The following is a 20,029-nucleotide window of genomic DNA, read 5'->3' as shown; positions in this document are numbered from 1 at the left end:
TCAAGTTCAAATCCGCCAGAGTCTTTTGTTCATATGTGTTGAAATGATTTTTTTGTAAATCATGTTTTTATACAAATTTGCATATTTTCTGCCTTTTTGGCATAAATACTTATTATGATTAAATCAATTCGTATTGGTTTGAGAAAATATTTCAGGGTTGGGGTTGGGTTTTTTTTCGCCCCTGTAACTAAAGTTGGGGATGGGGTGGGTGTATTGTTTTTGCTCATAATTTTTGAATGGTGAATGATAGGGCTCTCATATTACATATGTGCATGTCTTGTTTCATGACTTTCTTTTGGTACTGGAGTTTTAACCATGTTACCTTTATGGAGCGCCAAATTAACATAAACTCAAATAATTGAAGATATCTTCAATTATTTAAAGATATCATCAATTCATTCGATGCACGCAACAATTTAATTAAAGATATCTTCAAATAATTAATGATATATTCAATTCTGAATTATTGCGCGCATTCATTGAATTGATGATATCATTAATTCTTCAGCTGAATTGATGCACGCTTTAATTGAATTAATGATCTCTTCAAATGAATCAATGATATCAACAATTGAATTAATGCACGCTACAATTCAATTGAAGAGAGCAATAATTGATATAATGCGCGCATTAAATCAGTTGATGAGAGCAATAATTGAATTGATGCGCGCATTAATTCATTTGATGAGAGCAATAATTGATTTAATGCACGCAGTAATTCAATTATTGCTCTCTTCAATTGAATTAATGATATCTTTAATTCATTTAAAGAGAGCAATAATTCTTTTAGAGAGAGCAACTATATAATTAAAGATATCTTCAATTCAACATATCCACAATTGAATTAATGCTATCTTTAATTGAATTGTTGCTCTCTTTAAAAGAATTGATGCGCGCATTAATGCCTTATACAAAAGCACTGTCAATGAATTAAAGATATCTTCAAATGAATTAAAGAGATCATCAAATTATTTATACCGAGCTCTAAATTAATTATTGCGAGCAATATTTCTACTAAATTAATGCTCTCATCAAATGAATTGAAGAGAGCAATAATTGAATTAATGCGCGCATCAAATCTATTATTGCTCTCATTAATTGAATTAATGCGCGCATCAATTGAATTGAAGAGAGCAATAATTGGATTAATGCGCGCATTAAATCAATTATTGCTCTCATTAATTCAATTGATGCGTGCATTAATTCAATTGATGAGAGCAATAATTGAATTGAAGCGAGCTTTAATTCATTTGATGAGAGCAATAATTGATTTAATGCGCGCATTAATTCAATTAAAGAGAGCAATAATAAAATTGATGATATCTTTAAATAATTGAAGATATCTTCAATTATTTGAGTTTATGTTAATTTGGCGCTCCATATACCTTGATCTTGAAATTTTACCCACTTTTAAGAAAAATTAATCTTGGCAATATCTCCTGAACTATTTAAGGTAGGAATTTCATATTTTGTATATAGATTTCTTATGGCAAGAATTTCATTTGATGCTATGAAGTTCAACCTTGTGAGTTTGACCCAAATTTCAAAAACTTGAACCTTGCTTATAACTTTTGAATGGTGTTGTAATATGGCTTTCATATTTCATATGTACGTTCCTTGTGACAAAGCCTTTTTTTTTCTACCAAAGTTTTTTTTTATACTTGTGACCTTGGAATTTGTCATTGTATATAGATAGTATCAATTTTACTATGTTTTGACATCATTATTGCACATTGGATCACATGTACTGCAAAAATGACTTAATGATATATAGTTATGACACCATATTATATTTTCTTCACTGTATATCATACCAAGTGGAGTTAATGATATAAAGGATAGACTTAATATGATATGGTGTTGGTGTCATATTGTTTTAAAAGACTGTATGCCGTGTTGTTTTGATATCATCTTATAATGTCTGAACCCACTGCTTTATGAATGTGACTTAATGAAATACAGTTTAGACGAAATATTATAGATTTTAATCTGAATATTTAATATGTGCATTCGACAAAGTAATACATTGATTTGACATCATAAGATAGGATTTTCACTACATATTATATCAAGTAGATTTAAAGATATTAAGAATATACTTAATGATATAAAGAGGAATAGACTTAATATTGTATGTTATTTACAATATGATGCGTATTCTGTAGCCTTAAGACAACTGTAGCATTCTATAGTCTGATGTTATTTACAATATGATGTGTATTCTGTAGCCTTAAGACAGCTGTAGCATTCCATAGTCTGATGTTATTTACAATATGATGTGTATTCTGTAGCCTTAAGACAGCTGTAGCATTCTATAGTCTGATGTTATTTACAATATGATGCGTATTCTGTAGCCTTAAGACAGCTGTAGCGTTCCATAGTCTGATGTTATTGACAATATGATGCATATTCTGTAGCCTTAAGACAACTGTAGCATTCTATAGTCTGATGTTATTTACAATATGATGTGTATTCTGTAGCCTTAAGACAGCTGTAGCATTCTATAGTCTGATGTTATTTACAATATGATGCGTATTCTGTAGCCTTAAGACAGCTGTAGCATTCTATAGTCTGATGTTATTTACAATATGATGCGTATTCTGTAGCCTTAAGACAGCTGTAGCGTTCCATAGTCTGATGTTATTGACAATATGATGCATATTCTGTAGCCTTAAGACAACTGTAGCATTCTATAGTCTGATGTTATTTACAATATGATGTGTATTCTGTAGCCTTAAGACAGCTGTAGCATTCTATAGTCTGATGTTATTTACAATATGATGCGTATTCTGTAGCCTTAAGACAGCTGTAGCATTCTATAGTCTGATGTTATTTACAATATGATGCGTATTCTGTAGCCTTAAGACAGCTGTAGCGTTCCATACTCCATAGTCTGATGTTATTGACAATATGATGCGTATTCTGTAGGGAAAAGAGTACCAATTCATTTCCCATAGACCTCAATGTTAACCTTTGGCCCTCTCACTAATTAGCAATATCGATTTTAAACAAATGACCGCAAACATTTCAAAGTTCATTCCAAGTGTAGATAAAAAATTACAAAAAATATATAGGGTCCCGTGCCTTTTATAGGCCATATTTGTACTTTTTTACAACACATAGCAATCTGCAGTAAATTACACACTTCATTTTAAGCACACCCCTACCATGGTAATTTCCTCAGTCATTTCTCGATTTTGTGCGATAATTTTTCATCCTGACAATTAATTTGAACCTCTATAATATTTCTTTCAATTCCAAATAATTTCACTCTTGATATTAGCCAATCGCGCAACACCTAGACATTTATACCTCCGCTCAATCTTGGGTAAACTCCGTCCGGGTTACGCATATGGGGGTTTGGTACTCTCATTCCAGTAGCCTTAAGACAGCTGTAGCGTTCCATAGTCTGATGCTACATTGAATTATGTATCTTTTTTTAATTATTATTATTATTATTTCAGGCTTGTGAGAGTACTTTGAAACACAAAAGTGAACTAGTCTCAAAGTTAGAGGAGAAAACGAACCAGCTAGTGTCCACACTCAAAGACATGGAGAAAAGGTCAGTTAGTACTATAGGTCAGTTAGTACTATAGGTCAGTTAGTACTATAGTTTATCTCATTCACCGCACATGAAAAGAAGGGGTGGATCTTAGATTTAGAGAACCTCCTTGTCATCATTTAGACACAATCACGATTTCCATCCCTTTATTCGTTTATTATACGTATATATATATACATATATCATATACTTAGTAATTATAACCATTCTGCGCTGTGTGATAATGGATGACGTCAAAGTTAGACTGATCCAAGAACCATATGACTTATAGAAATGCATATCAATCCACACATTACGTATTCATTTGCAACACTCTTCTTACCAGACAACAACAAACATATGGACATCGATCCTGAGTTATTTAGTAGAATTGACTCAGTCAAACATACACATCATGAAAAATGACACTCATGACTTCATAAGTATACAATATTTAAGTATATGACCAATAGAATACTAAAATCCGTATCATATGTCATATCAGCCTGAGTGGCCCCATATCAGCCTAAGAGCTGATATGACATATATGATATGGATTTTAGCATGAAATATTCCATATATATAGCTTCATTTTGACTATGTATTCACAAAGTTTTATTTCATTGATTGATTCTTTGTTGTGAAATTATATAGCTTTTATTATACAAATTTTCAATTTTAAGAAAAAATGTTTTTGAAATGCTGATATTAGGCTAATATTATCATGTCTTTTGCCTCTTCTACCGTATTTCATGTTTTTTCCGCATCATGTTTTTTTTCCATGAATCAGAACCAAAAACAGTATATTTTATTTCAACGTCATAGCGAAAATATGATTCACGATTATCTAAACTTATGAAGGAATTGGGGGGAAAAAGTCAGCATTTGTACATATAAATCTTAATTCTTAATGCAAAAATTCAGTCAATGAAACAATTTACACGATTTCTGAGTTAATGTCGCAATTCTAATCAAATCTCAATATGGATGATATTCCTGCTTCTCTGAATCCATCTCTGATGATTTCGGATTTTGTTCGCATGTAATCTTTGTCAGCCATTTTGCTCCGAGTAGCTTCATCTGGATGGGAGATAGATTGACCTTCACCTCATCAATTTAGGAAGATGTAGGAGAAAACAAAGCACAATGAACACAGAACTTCCACCGTACTTTCAGTGTTCGAAATTAACCATAGACCGATAGACCAAGTCTCTGTCAAATGACACTGGTATATGCCAATTTTCCAGATTTAAAGCATTAAAGTTATCCCAAAGGACCTTACATGGTCAGTCGACATCTGATAAATGTTATGAGGAAAGGAGGATATTGTTATGGAAATGGAAAGAAAATATGCTCTCTAAGTACATTAGAAGTAAATGAAAATGTTTTTTGTGATATTTCTTTTCAATGTTGCGGTCTACGCCAATTCGATGAGGTCTATGTCATCTTGTTTTGGCATAGACCCTTGGTCTATACCAAGTTTAAAACCAATTTCGAACTTTTACCTGTATGTTACATAACTCCATTACAAAAACAAAACTTTGTATCAAATTCGGAAATCGTTGCAAACGAAGCGGAAATTGGATACACGCGGAAAAAACCTGATATACGGTATTTGCATTAAGAGAAAAGAAACCCTTTCTTATAATGAAAGTGTAAAACTTGGGCACATATATGTACATGTATATAGGTTTTTGTTTTTGTTGACTAGGAAATATTTTGCACAAGAATCGGGATAACTGAAATCTTAAGATGCTTTTTATATGTTTATTATTTTGACAGGCTGAATTATGGTATAAGCGTTCTCGTCCATCCGTCTATTATGATAGATTTAAATTGGTCATTCATATACAAATTGTGTCTGGGTCAGACTTTCATACTGTCAGGTCTAGGACTATCAAAGTTGGTCAGTTGTGGCATCTTGTGGGGGAGGGGGGGGGGGGGTAGCAAACAAAACTAGTGGACTGTGGCCTCCATATGGACTTTTATGGATATACATACTCAAATCATGTCTGAATCATACCTTTCACACTCTGAGGCATAGAAGGCCATCAAACTTGGTCAGTTAATGCATCTTGGAGGAATGTGTGACACAACCAAAAAATAGGTCACATGACCTCACTTTGGAATTGCAATTGACAGCATTACATTTTGCGACTTCCAAGCATGCAAATATGTGCCTGCAGTTGCAAACGAGCGCATCATGTACCTAGCAGTGCGCTTTATTATTAAACATTGAGAGTGCATTCTGTATTATCAAAACTCAAATTATATATGCAAGCTTGCTGAACAACAGAATTTGATTAAAAAGAAATGTATTCCACTATATTATTGCAATACAGATTCTGATTCTTGGGCTTTTAATGAATCATTGGCTTCCATGTTATTGTGTAATTTATTTTCTTTTTTTTTTATTTGCATGTTTGTGTCTCCTGCTTTTGTTTCTGTGTGAAGATTAAAACAAGCTGACGCGGACAAACAGGCAGCCGAGGAGACTGCCAGAAAACTCGGCCAAATCATTGCCGACAAAGATTCTAAGAGGTGGGTGGACAGAATAAGTCTCTCAACCTAGAAAGAGATGTGGGAGCACAATGGGTTTAAATCAATTGTTTAAATCTTGACATAGAAGGAGCAGGTATTGATCATTTATGTTTGGAATCCATAAATAAGAACACAAGGAAAATCACTTCTTCACTTAAAGATTCTCTTCTTTTCTCTTTTAATTGAAACGTAGTAGATGGGAAATAAAGAAGAATTACAATTAACAGAAAAACAGTTGCAGGAAATGTAAAAAGATAGGTTCAGAAAAGAGTGATCCATGGCAGTGGCTGGAAATTGATGGGAAAATAGACCAAAGGTTGTTGCAAAAAATATATGATGTTTATAGGACTTGTCTAAAGAAAGATTTTGATCAATAATATAAGATATACATTTTATTTATGTCTCCCCTCTTTCAGGGGGAGACATGTTGTTTTTGTACTTTTCGTCTGTCCGTCCATCCATCTGTCTGTCACAAAATCTTGTGAACACCTCTCCTCCTATATGGCTTATTGGATAGACTTGAAACTTTGTACAATGTTTCACTGACATTTGTAGATGTGCATATTGTCGGGACAGGAGGATCCAATTATTATCCTAAAAGTTATGGTGGATCTAAAAGGAGTGGAGGATGTAAAATAGCTTGTGAACAGTTCTCCTCCTATATGGCTTATCAGATAGACTTGAAATTTTGTACGATACTTTAATGCCATTTGCAGATGTGCATTTTGCAGGGACAGGAGGATCCAATTGTTGTCCTTAAAGTTATAGTGGATCTAAGGGGTGGGGGGTGTAAAATAGTTTGTGAACACTTTTCCTATGTGGCTTATGGGAGTTCATATTGTCTATGTTCCTGCTCATGCTTTCTCCTCCATACCATGCAGTACATTAAACGTTTCATTTGGAGCACTTCCAATTTATGGAGCTTGGGAAACATTTGTTTTTCATAAAAACAATCTCTAGTTAAAATTGTTGTGAATATTCAGTTATTTCATGGGGTTAGAGAGGGGTATTGGAATCCCAATTTATAATACCTTTGTATCACAATGTCAAAAGACTTTACATGTAATGGCACATTTTCCCAAACGTTCAGCAAAACTAAGGATTAATCAGCAAATATGTCATTGTCCAGAAATATCAAGCAAAAACTATTTCAATTTTTCCCGCCCACAAATGATATATCATGAGCAATTTAGTTCTTTGAATGTGTTTGGTATATATTTTGTTCAAAGTGGGTATAACGGTTTTTATACCCTCCGAACGAAGTTCAGGGGGGTATATAGGAATCACTCTGTCTGTCTGTCTGTCCGTCCGACCGTCTGTCTGTCTGTGCAGATTCGTGTCCGGGCCATAACTTCTTTGTTCTTTGACTTAGGCATACCATATTTGGCACACAGGTGGATCACCATGAGACAATGTGTCGAGTACCTTCATGACCTCTATATGACCTTTACTCTTGACCTCAAGGTCAAAATCAAAGGTTTTTTTTACAATGGATTCATGTCCGGGCCATAACTTCTTTGTTCTTTGACATAGGCATACCATATTTGACACATGAGTGTATCACCATAAGACGATGTGTCATGTACCTTCATATGACCTTGACCTCAAGGTCAAAATTAAAAGGTTTTTACAATGGATTCGTGTCAGGGCCATGACTTCTTTGTACTTTGACATAGGCATACCATGTTTGACACATGAGTGTATCACCGTGAGACGATGTGTCGGATACCTTCATGACCTCTATGTGACCTTGAACTTTGACCTCAAGGTCAAAATTGATTATAGGGTTTTGACATAGGCATACCATAAGACATGGGTGTATCACCATGAGACTATGTGTCATGTACATTCATGACCTCTTTATGACCTTGACCTTTGATCTCGAGGTCAAAATTATAGGTTTATGCCATGGATTTGTGTTCGGACTATATCTTCCATTTTCTTCTACAAAGGCATACCATATTTTTACACTCATGAAAGAGGTAATTTATACCTATTAACAACACCCTTTGGGAGATTGGGGTAAGTGGGGGGTTTCTTAGTGAGCATTGCTCACAGTACCTCTTGTTGTTTTTATGTTGAAGGTGACAATGTTTTCATATTTGGAATTCCATTAGGACAGAATCAAATTTTTAGCTCACGTGAGCTTTTCTGATTGCCTGTTGTCCGTTGTCTGTAAACTTTTTACATTTTCGACTTCTCCATAAACATGGGGCTAATCAAAACCAAACTTGGCCAAAAGCATCCTTGGGTGAAGGGCTTTCAACTTTGTTCAAATGAAGGGCCATGCCCCCTTCAAAGGGGAGATACTCACAAAAATGCAAAAATAGGGTGGGGTCATTTAAAAATCATCTTCTCAAGAACCACTGGGCCAGAAGAGCTGAAATTTACCTTAAAGCTTCCTGACATATTGCAGATTCAAGTTTGTTCAAATCATGGCCCCCGGGGGGTAGGATGGTGCCACAAGCGGGATCAAAGTTTTACATACAAATATATAGGGAAAATCTATAAAAATCTTCTAAAGAACCACTGAGTCAGAAAAGCGGAGATTACATGAAAGTTTCCTGACATAGTGCAGATTCAAGTTTGTTAAATTCATGACCTCTGGGGCGAGGATGGGGCCACAATAGGGGATCAGAGTTTTACATAGTAGTAATTTTAAAAAAATCTTCTTAAGAACCATAAGGCTAAAGAAGTTTACATTTGCACGAAAACTTCCTGACATAGTGCAGATTCATGTTTGTAAAAATCATGGCCCCTGGGGGGTAAGATGGGGTCACATAAGGAATCAAAATTTGACATACAAATATTTAGGGAAAATCATTAAAAATTTCTTAATGTTCTTCTGAAGAATCACTGGACCAAAAAAAATAACGTTTAGATTTACATGAAAGCTTCCTGATATATTGCAGATTCAAATTTGTAAAAATCATGGCCCCCGGTGGTAGGATGGGGCCACAATAGGGGATCAAAGTCTTACATGCGAATATATAGGAAAAATCTTTGAATTTGAGCCCAGGTGAGAGATGTGGCCCATGAGCCTCTTGTTATGTCTAAAACATTTAAATCATATATTCAATGCTATTGACACTAAATTGAAACTAAAAATATATTTAGAAGGAGCAACTATTCCTTTACCAAAATTGTAAATTTCATGATCCATGGGAGGGTGGAGCCAAAATGATCATGGTGATTTTGAAACACTACTTCTTTCATTCTATTAAATTAAGCAGAAAGGAATGTACTAAAATTATGAATTTCACATCCAAAGGGTTCTTACTTTAGGGTGGGTCCAAAATATTCATATTGTATTAATATAACATCATATCATATAAAATCTAATATCAATACGGGCATTTTTAGGGCATTTGTGTTTATAAGAGCACATCATGTTTTATATTGCTGAATGCTAATAAATATTAGAAATTTAGAAATGCAGAACAGGAATAATGATAGATTTCATAGCCCTTGGGACTAGTGATACTTATAACTAATTCTCAGGTGACCTATATAACCTGTTGGCCTCTTGTTTGAAATAAAAGTAGTTCCAAACAATGGCTTTCTTGTTTCTTGGGTGATAATAGTTTTTCTCCTATAGTTTGCTCACTCTCGTGTACTCACATAGTTTTCTCAATTCCAGGAGGTCATGACACACTCTCTCCAAACCACCCTGTCTTTTGCTGCCATCTTGACTTTGTTCCAATTTCTTCATACTGCACTCCTTTTTGTCCTCATGTGCCATTTGTAGATAAAATCTAGGCTAAAGACCTTGTCATATTCTTTTGAATTAGCTTTATTTTCAAGCATATTAGTGATGTGTTTTATTACATTAAAAACCAAATCGGAAGGGAGAAATTTCTGGATTGCTCTAGTGTTCTGATGATTGATTACTGAAAAAAATTATTGATTGTTGCTGAAAATAAAATAATCGATTGATTTTCAATGATAATTGATTATCAGAACAACACTAGGTGAAACCTCTGTTAACATCAACTTATTTGTCAGTAGCCTGCCTTGTTTTAGAAATTGATCATATGTAAAACATGCTTTCATGTATCAAATCAGTTGGCAGACATAAACTCCATGTGCAGTTGATAATGGAATATTGCTACATGAATATAGTAAGTTGACAATGGAAAATTATCCCATTTGTCATAAAGTTGAGTAGTTCATTTACCACCAATGCCAATGTCCAGTAAAACATCCAAATATGGAACAGATGTGAAAAACTCTCATTGGGATATATTGAATTGATGATGAATGAAAAAGAATATTGTTAATAAATAAAGCATTGATGTGGAGTTGAAGGCCATAAGCAAGAGATTTCTTCTTCTCGTATAAAAATTTCTGAATAAGACTACAGCTAATAAAGGAGCAGGATTTGTCCTAATGGGAATTCCAATAGATTGTTGGAAGACATGATCTCCAGAGACTATAATAGATATTGTTAATAAGAAACTCCAGCATCTTTTTAATATTAAACTTGTGCATAGAATCAGAATGGTTTTTAACAAAGTGATTTTAGAGTGACTGATCACAAGATATGAATATTTCCAAGTTTAAATTTCATTGAAGAAGCTGTTTATGATGTCAAAAAGCCCAGTCTTAATTATCATTAGGAATGGTAGTATAAAGTGTTGAAAAGTCATACATTTTGATGCTGTTGATTGTGGAAAAGTTTGGTGATTTCAAATTTACTAATTAAAAACTTCTTTGAAATTAATGAAAATCCACATTTGATTATACCACTACTAGAATATGTTGTGGGACAATAATCTAAAGTTTCTCCTTGACAGCAGTTGCTATATTTATGAGGAGTAAAGATAGGGGTTTGGTTGAACATTTACTAGATCCTGCAACATAGTTTTGTTTGTAGGGACACATATCTTCTAATTTGTGTGAATGATGACAAGATTCCATTCTTAACAATTTTACTAACAGGACAGCATTGGAGACCGACCTTAAAATAGAGAGAGAGTGGAGGGGGACACTTCAGAGATCTCTAGAGGAGGAAAAGGAAAAGTTGGCTGTGATACAGACAGACCTACATAAATATAAACATCTAGAAAAGGTCAGATTTACTGTGTTGTAGACAGACAGATCTGTATATAAACATCTAGAAAAGGTCAGATTTACTGTGTTATAGACAGACAGATCTGTATATAAACATCTAGAAAATGTCAGATGTACTGTGTTATAGACAGACAGATCTGTATATAAACATCTAGAAAAGGACAGATTTACTGTGTTATAGACAGACAGATCTATATATAAACATCTAGAAAATGTCAGATTTACTGTGTTATAGACAGACAGATCTATATATAAACATCTAGAAAATGTCAGATTTACTGTGTTATAGACAGACAGATCTATATATAAACATCTAGAAAATGTCAGATTTACTGTGTTATAGACAGACAGATCTATATATAAACATCTAGAAAATGTCAGATTTACTGTATAGACAGACAGATCTGTATATAAACATCTAGAAAAGGTAAGATTCACTGTGTTATAGACAGACAGATCTGTATATAAACATCTAGAAAAGGTCAGATTTACTGTGTTATAGACAGACAGATCTATATATAAACATCTAGAAAATGTCAGATTTACAGTGTTATAGACAGACAGATCTGTATATAAACGTCTAGAAAAGGTCAGATTTACTGTGTTATAGACAGACAGATCTGTATATAAACATCTAGAAAAGGTCAGATTTACTGTGTTATAGACAGACAGATCTGTATATAAACATCTAGAAAATGTCAGATTTACTGTGTTATAGACAGATCTGTATATAAACATCTAGAAAAGGTCAGATTTACTGTGTTATAGACAGACAGATCTGTATATAAACATCTAGAAAAGGTCAGATTTACTGTGTTATAGACAGACAGATCTGTATATAAACATCTAGAAAATGTCAGATTTACTGTGTTATAGACAGATCTGTATATAAACATCTAGAAAAGGTCAGATTTACTGTGTTATAGACAGACAGATCTGTATATAAACATCTAGAAAAGGTCAGATTTACTGTGTTATAGACAGACAGATCTATATATAAACATCTAGAAAAGATCAGATTTACTGTGTTATAGACAGACAGATCTATATATAAACATCTAGAAAATGTCAGATTTACTGTGTTATAGACAGACAGATCTATATATAAACATCTAGAAAAGGTAAGATTTACTGTGTTATAGACAGACAGATCTATATATAAACATCTAGAAAAGGTAAGTTTTACTGTGTTATAGATGACCCCTATTGGTTTTTAGGTCACATGGTCAATCCACTCTTGACATAAGAAGGTATTGTCTGCTCAATATTTTGAATTGGTGATACTACTATCAATTAAATGATGCATGTGTATAACCCTTTTCAATTTTGCACCTGGGGTGGGGTGGGGGGTATGTGTTTTACAAACACCTCTTGTTTTTATATTCCTTCATTTCAAATTGAATTAATATGGAAGTGTCCTCATGTAGTGTAGAATCAATTTTGTTCGTTCCGTGACCCTGCAGCCAGAGCGGGTACATAAACTGTTTTATAAATGATAACAAGACTCTCTTAGAATCCTACATTTATGAGTCTCAATATCCTGTAAGCAAAGGGAATGTTGTGACCCATGGAACTCTTGCTATTGAGGACAGTTGGTATTTTCTCACGTATTCGTAATAAGTAAATTTGGTCTCTATTTTTTCAGGAGTACACTACCTTAGAACACCGGCATCGTGAGATTCAGCAAACCTGTGAGGAACAAGAAAAGACACTGGCAGAGCTGGGATCTCATTTAAGCGAGTAAGCTAGGGAGTTCCTAGGAAAAATTCCTTAACCCCACTTAGATAAATTCTACATTTTATGTGAGCCCACTTAGATGAATTCTACATTTTACATCAACCATGTATGTAGGTTTCTTTAAAGTGGGCCAAATAAAATAAGAAGAACAAAAAAAACAAAAAAAATTTAATACTAAATTTGAATCCAAAAACTAATTCTTTTAGCTCCCTTTGTCTTAAAGCTCAAATGAGCTTTTGTGATAGAAATTTGTTTGTTTTCTGTAAATTTTTCATTTGTACAATAGCTTCCTGATATAATGAAGATTCAAGTTTATTCAGACCATCACCCCATGAGCAAGGGCAGAACCATAACAATTTCTAAATTTGAAAATGTAAGATTCTTTGACAATTTTTGTGCACACCATCATTTTGTTGTGTAAGGTGGGGTTACAAGAGGGGTTTAAATTTTTACATAGGAATAGATAGTTAATTTTTAGCTCACTTGAGTTGAAAGCTCAAATGAGCTTTTTTCTGATTGAAATGTTTTCCTTGTTTCTCTATTGGATGGTGTATGTCATCTGTAAACAGTACAAGGCATCATAAAGTGAATGGAATTCATGTTTAGAATAGAAGACCATACCCTCTTCCATGGTGGAAATGATTTAAAACTAAAGTGGGTGTTTTAAAAACCTTTTTAAAAACCACAAGGTTGCAATATGTCAAATTAATATACAAGTGTCATCATTTAGTGTTGATTCAAGTCTTTTCACATCTTGACCCTTTTTTCTTGGTGCATAAGATCTACCTCTCTCTCTCTCTCTCTCGCTTTCTCTCTGCTGACACCTTTTTTCTTGGTGCATAAGATCTACCTCTCTCTCTCTCTCTCTCTCGCTTTCTCTCTGCTGACACCCCCCCCCCCCCCCCCCTGCCAACTTTGGGTTACAAATACAAGTGATGCAATACATCCTAGATTTTACTTCAGGGCTGACTAATTAATAGGCAAAATTATTCACTTAGGGAAGTAAGGTTTTAAGCATAACAGTGCAAGATCCTATAATTATGTAGACACTAATGCGGTACTTGTTGTATTGCCCCAGATATATATTTGTTACCTAACTTTATCGAAATGAAATATTTTATGTCAGATAATTTTAGAAAAGATTTGGAAAGGAATACATTTTGTGACAAAAGGACTTTTTGGTCAAAAACCTATAGATCTGTATGTATTTCAAGACAATGAGGGAGCAAGGGCTTTACACCATAAACCCCTCCCTCACCAGGGCATTGCCTTGGACCCAGGCGGAGGGGGGCTTAAGTTAGTCCCCATACTCCTGTCCCATAACATTTAGCACTCTTGGGCCAATGGCCCAACAAACCCATTTTTCAGATATATCCCTCATAGTTTTAATTCATATTCACATCAAAATAAACAAAAACATTGTGTCACTGAAAGTATGAGTAAAGAAACATGTGAGATAAGCATATTTGAGGATGATCTGAATTATGCTAAATAGCAAGTTCATTTTGAGTTGAAGGATAAACAAGTTCAAGCTTTGAAATTGTATGAGTGCAAGGATACCATTATTGTAGCAACAGAGTATGGGAAAAGTGCCATTTCCCAAGTTTTGCCTTATTATGATGGACAGGAAATTAATATTAGATTGGCCAAAAGTATAGTTGCAGCATGTCCGGTGCTCACTTCCTATGTAAAATGTAGAATTTATTTTAGCCCACCTTTAGTAGCCTCAAAATGTGAAAGGATACGGTAGAGGAGAGTTAAGGTTTGGGATGTGTTCCTGTGATACCCAGTCACACTATGTAGATTGTATAATCTGTAAATACACATAATGTATATGATATGATAATGTTTATTTACACTGGGAGCTGTGTTTCGTAAACAGGTCCAAGTTGCGCGTGGAAGACATGAGGGAAGCCCAGCAGGTGAAAAAGGAGGCTCAGTGGATGAGTGATAAAGAGGCCACAAATTGTAAAGGCTGTAGTAAAGAATTCTCTATTTCCAGAAGACGGGTAATAAATTTTGCCATGTCCTTGTTTTCCAGATGAATGACTCTGCTTCGTTTCATGTTTGGTTAGGCTGCTTCTGTAATGCATTACTGTATACAGGGAAATATTCACCCCCGTTTTATTTTCGTCCCTTTTGCCCTCGTTGTCACTGGGCGAATTTAAGAGTGGGCAAAACTGTTTTCTCTCATATCTCTCTTTTAAGACAACTATGTCTGGGCAAATTTAAAACGGGGCAAAACTGTCTGCAAGTGTAGAAAGGCGAAAATAACACAGGGCAAAAATAACCCTGTATACAGTATGTTTCTGCTATGAATTTTGCTAATTATACATTCTCCATGAAATCCCTTGCTCAGGGGCAATAAACTTGTGTGTTCCATTATTACATCTAGGATATATAGCTTAGAACTGCATTCTGTATACAGTGTATGTGTATGGGGAATCCCCTGGAACATGGAAGATCTTTCACACACACCTTGTCTGTTGTAATGGAAGCCAATTAATAATAGGAACCTCTATCACATATCATTACTGCTGTACATGGGAGAAGGGGTTGTATTTTTACCAAGCAGAAAAGAAATTTGCTGACTAATACTATAGAAAAATGTTCTTGCCTAGATTAAACAATTGTGAACTGGGAAAGTGGTTGATTTGTTGATCCACTTAGTTGTTATATTTATGTTGTGCAAATAGATATCATTGTGTGATCACTTGAATTTAACTCATCTAAGATCTTATTGAGCGCCCCAAGCACTTGCATAATGGGGAAAGGGGTAGCTTAAAGTGTTGAATTATTTCCAGTGGTTGACTTTAAGAAATGTTTCAATATCAAATTTTAAATGAATTATTGTTATACTGTCCTGTATGATAATATAATCCACTCAGGTCTTATTCATTGACTTATTTCACATCATCAACACAACATAGTAAATACTCAAAGACAAAGTAGCTGTTATTAGTATATGGTAAGTTTTACAGTATTTAAAAGGGGGAGGGCTCATAATTTTTAAGTGTTGGAAAATGTTCCAGGGGCAGTTAAAGGGGTTGGGACTTCCCAATAAGATGAATATGATAATAATAAATGAATGTTTGTGGCTTAAATTGAACACCATACCTCTTGTACATTATTGTCTTTATTTGAATGATAAATTTCATTTTTGAAAATACATGAGGGTATGAACTGTGATGCTTCACGCCAGCATACTTCATGAAGTTACCCTCTTGTATTTTCAAAAATGAAATTTATTTTCTATATTTCCCCTTTTACTTTTTCATTTCTGTCAGAGTTTTGAATTGTTAGAATAGACATGCTATATTATCAAGATTCATACATGCTTTGTTCACTGCAACACATTCACGAGGAAATGGCTATCAATACAAGTGGTAAAGGTATCAAAGGCAAAAACATGGGGATTGTAAATACTTTTGTAAGGATGAAAAAATAATAACAAAGGTAATAAAATTCACATTATTTTCATTGCAGCACCACTGTCGGAATTGTGGAGATATATTTTGCAACGAGTGTTCGGACAATAAAATGCCTTTGCCATCCTCAGCCAAGCCTGTGCGTGTGTGTGATAATTGTCATACCGTACTTCTTCAGCGATACTCATCAACGGGAAATTGACAATGTACAACAGTGGTCATATAACTATGTTGACAATGCCCGATACCTTGAGATATTAAATATATCTTGACAAGAGAGCTCTACAAGATGTCTGAATGGTGATGAAATGATATGAACCTTTTGTAGAACTTTAACAGATGTTTCCCATGACAACCATTCAGCAAAAGTATGGTGCAATCATTCATTTAAAAAAAAACATTCCAGCTTACAGTTCTATACTCCAGACATATCCGAACAGGGTTTGTCACCCCAGTGTAATACATTTGTACATTTATTTGTATGCTCTTCATATTTCATCTAGTATTCATGGACAGTTTGCTTGTTATAATTTCAAAAGCCATGATATGCAATACATGTATTTTAATTCATATATTTTTATTTGCCCTGGTATATTTTGTTTCCTATACAGTGGAATAGATACACACTAAATGTAGTCTACCACAGTGCTGTGATGACACGTTAGATGCACACATTAATGGAGTCTACCACAGTGCTGTGATGACACGTTAGATGCACACATTAATGGAGTCTACCACAGTGCTGTGATGACACGTTAGATGCACACATTAATGGAGTCTACCACAGTGCTGTGATGACACGTTAGATGCACACATTAATGGAGTCTACCACAGTGCTGTGATGATACGTTAGATACACACATTAATGGAGTCTACCACAGTGCTGTGATGACACGTTAGATACACACATTAATGGAGTCTACCACAGTGCTGTGATGATACGTTAGATACACACATTAATGGAGTCTACCAGTGCTGTGATGACACGTTTTTGAGTCTACCACAGTGCTGGGATGATACGTTTATGCATGGATGGCCCCTGTGTTCTTACTGCTGTGTAATATGTTGATAGTACTAAGATGTGACTGAATATGGACCAATTTATTACATGCCAATGTATTAAGGATGTGGAAAATAAATCATCATAATGACCGACTTCCTTTCAAATCATAAATGGAAAAATAAATATCAGTAAATCATTCTTGTCCTTTTAATTTTTTAGCTCACCTGAGCCAAAGGCTGAAGTGAGCTTTTCTGATCACATTTTGTCCGGCGTCCGGCTGTAAACTTTTCACATTTTCATCTTCTTCTCATGAACCACTGGGCCAATTTCAACCAAACTTGGCCAAAAGCATCCTTGGGTGAAGGGCTTTCAAGTTTGTTCAAATGAAGGGCCATGTCCCTTTCAAAGGGGAGATAATCACAAAAATGCAAAAATAGGGTGGGGTCATTTAAAAATCTTCTCAAGAACCACTGGGTCAGAAGAGCTGAAAGCTTCCTGACATATTGCAGATTCAAGTTTGTTCAAATCATGGCCCCCGGGGGTAGGATGGTGCCACAAGGGGGATCAAAGTTTTACATACAAATATTAGGGAAAAACTTTTAAAATCTTCTTCTCAAGAACCACTAAGCCAGAAAAGCTGAGATTTACATGAAAGCTTCCTGACATAATGCAGATTCAAGTTTGTTCAAATCATGGGTCCCTGAGGTTGGATGGGGCCACAATAGGGGATCAAAGTTTTACATACAAATATATAGGAAAAATCTTCTTCTCAAGAACCACTAAGCCAGAAAAGCTGATTTTTACATGAAAACTTTCTGACATAGTGCAGATTCAAGTTTGTTCAAATCATGGCCCCCGGGGATAAGATGGGGCCCCAAGGGGGGATCAAAGTTTTACACACAAATATATAGGGAAAAACTTTAAAAATCTTCTTCTCAAGAACCACTAAGCCAGAAAAGCTGAGATTTACATGAAAGCTTCCTGTCATAATGCAGATTCAAGTTTGTTCAAATCATGGTCCCCTGGGGTTGGATGGGGCCACAATAGGGGATCAAAGTTTTACATACAAATATATAGGAAAAATCTTCTCAAGAACCACTGAGTCAGAAAAGCTGATATTTATAAGAAAACTTTCTGACATAGTGCAGATTCAAGTTTTTTCAAATCATGGTCCCCGGGGGGTAGGATGGGGCCACAAGTGGGGGGGGGGGGGTCAAAGTTTTACATACAAATATAGGGAAAATCTTTAAAAATCTTTTTCTCAAGAAACATTGGGCCAAAGAAGTTGACATTTACATGAAAGCTCTCTGACGTAGTGTAGATTCAAGTTTGCAAAGGGTAATTTGGGCCATAATAGGGACTAAGGTTTTACATGCAAATATATATGGAAAGTCTTCAGATATGGGCCAAGGTGACTCAGGTGAGCGATGTGACCCATGGGCCTCTTGTTGAAAGGAGTTATGACTCTTGGACTTGGATTTTTTTTTCTATTCAAAATACGTTGTCTTCACAACTCCTCCTAAATCGTTTGGGGGATTTTGATGAAACTTGGTACATGTACAAAGAAAGATCACAATGTGGAGATGTGCATATTACACGGGGAATGCTGTACCACTGTTTTTGAAGAAGTTAAGGCCCTTGGACTTAGATTATTTATTGTATGCAAGTACCTTGTCTGTTTATCTGTGGAAAAAAATTAAACCTTAGCCATATGTATGAAGAAGTTATAGTCCATGGGCTTAGATTTGTCTTTGCAAAGACCTTGATTTTGCAACTCAGAACATTTTATATTGATCCAAATTATTATCCTTGGATATGGATTTACGTGTTCAAATTCCTGGGTCAATAATGTATGCGGGCATATCATGTACAAGTTTAGCGATGCCCTATTTTTCGATATTAAATTTTTGAGACGGCTACGCAGGAATTCAATGATATAAGATATTTTATTGAAAGTAGACATTAACGGCAAACTAACAACTCAACTGTATGACAAACTGGATAATTTCAGCTTCTCCATCGTCAACTTCCCATATTTGTGTAGCAATATTCCATTATCACCTGCATATGGTGTTTATATCTCTCAACTGATTCGATACGCAAGAGCTTGCTCTACGTACGGTCAGTTTTTAAATCGAGGCAAGCTACTGACACACAAGTAGATGGTAATGGGGTTTCAACAGACTCGATTAAAGTCAGCATTTCGCAAATTCTATGCTCTTTATAATGATCTAGTTTGCCAATACAACCTTTCGTTGGGTCAAATGCAGTCTGACGTGTTTCATACCAATTGTTGGACCGTTCTTGGCACTGATTTTGACTACGGATAACTCCGTTTACCTGATCAGGATATAGGGGTCACGGCGGGTGTGACCGATCGACAGGGGATGCTCACTCCTTCAAGGCACCTGATCCCACCTCTGGTGAGTCCAAGGGTCAGTGTTTGCCCAACTCTTAATTTTATATTCCTTATAGGAGTTAGGAGATCGATCACTGTTTGCTATCTTCATCTTTTCATTATAAGGTGTAAACGGACTACACCGGATGTTCAACAAGTGCGCCCTAATATCGAGTCTCGTTAAACTAAAAACTAAAATAATAATAAACAATTGTATCTGAAATAATTTTAAAATTCCCCTTTTTATATTTCTGAATTCTGATTTCATTGTGTGAAATCTATAACATTTGGTGGTGGTGGTGGTGGTG

The 20,029-nt window shown here is 34.9% G+C and overlaps 1 protein-coding gene across 8 annotated transcripts in view; it reads left to right on the top strand.

Moving 5' to 3' along the window:
* LOC125671542 (RUN and FYVE domain-containing protein 2-like) overlaps window positions 1-17,519 on the top strand; it is a 51,982-nt gene extending 34,463 nt beyond the window's left edge. For 6 of the 8 annotated variants that reach the window (XM_048907319.2, XM_048907317.2, XM_056162895.1 and 3 more), the window contains 6 exons: window positions 3,465-3,562; window positions 5,996-6,082; window positions 11,024-11,153; window positions 12,801-12,895; window positions 14,775-14,901; window positions 16,379-17,519. In XM_048907319.2, the coding sequence (XP_048763276.1) occupies window positions 3,465-3,562; window positions 5,996-6,082; window positions 11,024-11,153; window positions 12,801-12,895; window positions 14,775-14,901; window positions 16,379-16,522 (681 nt within the window). In that variant the 3' untranslated portion in view covers window positions 16,523-17,519. The remainder of the gene's footprint in view (window positions 1-3,464; window positions 3,563-5,995; window positions 6,083-11,023; window positions 11,154-12,800; window positions 12,896-14,774; window positions 14,902-16,378) is intronic. The other 2 variants (XM_056162894.1, XM_048907320.2) reach the window with 1 other exon arrangement.
* Window positions 17,520-20,029: the final 2,510 nt, after the last annotated feature.

This window comes from Ostrea edulis, chromosome 4, assembly GCF_947568905.1.
Source record: "Ostrea edulis chromosome 4, xbOstEdul1.1, whole genome shotgun sequence".
Taxonomy (NCBI): domain Eukaryota; kingdom Metazoa; phylum Mollusca; class Bivalvia; order Ostreida; family Ostreidae; genus Ostrea; species Ostrea edulis.
This window is presented reverse-complemented; position numbering and strand designations above follow the sequence as displayed.